The sequence below is a fragment of the Bison bison genome, unplaced genomic scaffold (assembly GCF_000754665.1).
Source record: "Bison bison bison isolate TAMUID 2011002044 unplaced genomic scaffold, Bison_UMD1.0 scf7180017864306, whole genome shotgun sequence".
NCBI lineage: Eukaryota > Metazoa > Chordata > Mammalia > Artiodactyla > Bovidae > Bison > Bison bison.
In genome coordinates, this window is record NW_011494878.1 from 563,022 (window position 1) to 563,321 (window position 300).

The 300-nt window shown below is 62.0% G+C and overlaps 1 protein-coding gene across 1 annotated transcript in view; it reads left to right on the forward strand.

Moving 5' to 3' along the window:
* The first annotated feature begins 112 nt into the window (after nucleotides 1–112).
* Nucleotides 113–300, forward strand: part of RET (ret proto-oncogene) — a 31,678-nt gene continuing 31,490 nt past the window's right edge. The window contains exon 1 of the mRNA XM_010852026.1: nucleotides 113–257. Coding sequence (XP_010850328.1) covers nucleotides 113–257 — 145 coding nt within the window. The remainder of the gene's footprint in view (nucleotides 258–300) is intronic.

Sequence of the window (300 nt, forward strand, 5' to 3'; positions counted from 1 at the left end):
GGGTGGGCACAGTAACCGTGGGTTCCAGACTGTGGGACATGGGGTTGAGCAGGCTGGTGAGGTCTGTGCCGCTGGAAAGACGGCCTTCCGAATCCCAATCCCCTGGCTGGCTATGCGTGTGCCCTCGAGCATACAAACAGCTTTCTTCCTGTCCTGCCCCGGTGCCTGCTTGCAAAGCAGTGATCCCATCAGCAGCTCCGCCTGGGGCTGCAAGAAAGTGGAGGGTCACATGTGCACGGGGCCTGGCCTCGCGCTGTGTGGGTCCACCTGGCCACGCTCACCCCACTCTGTACCTTTGAG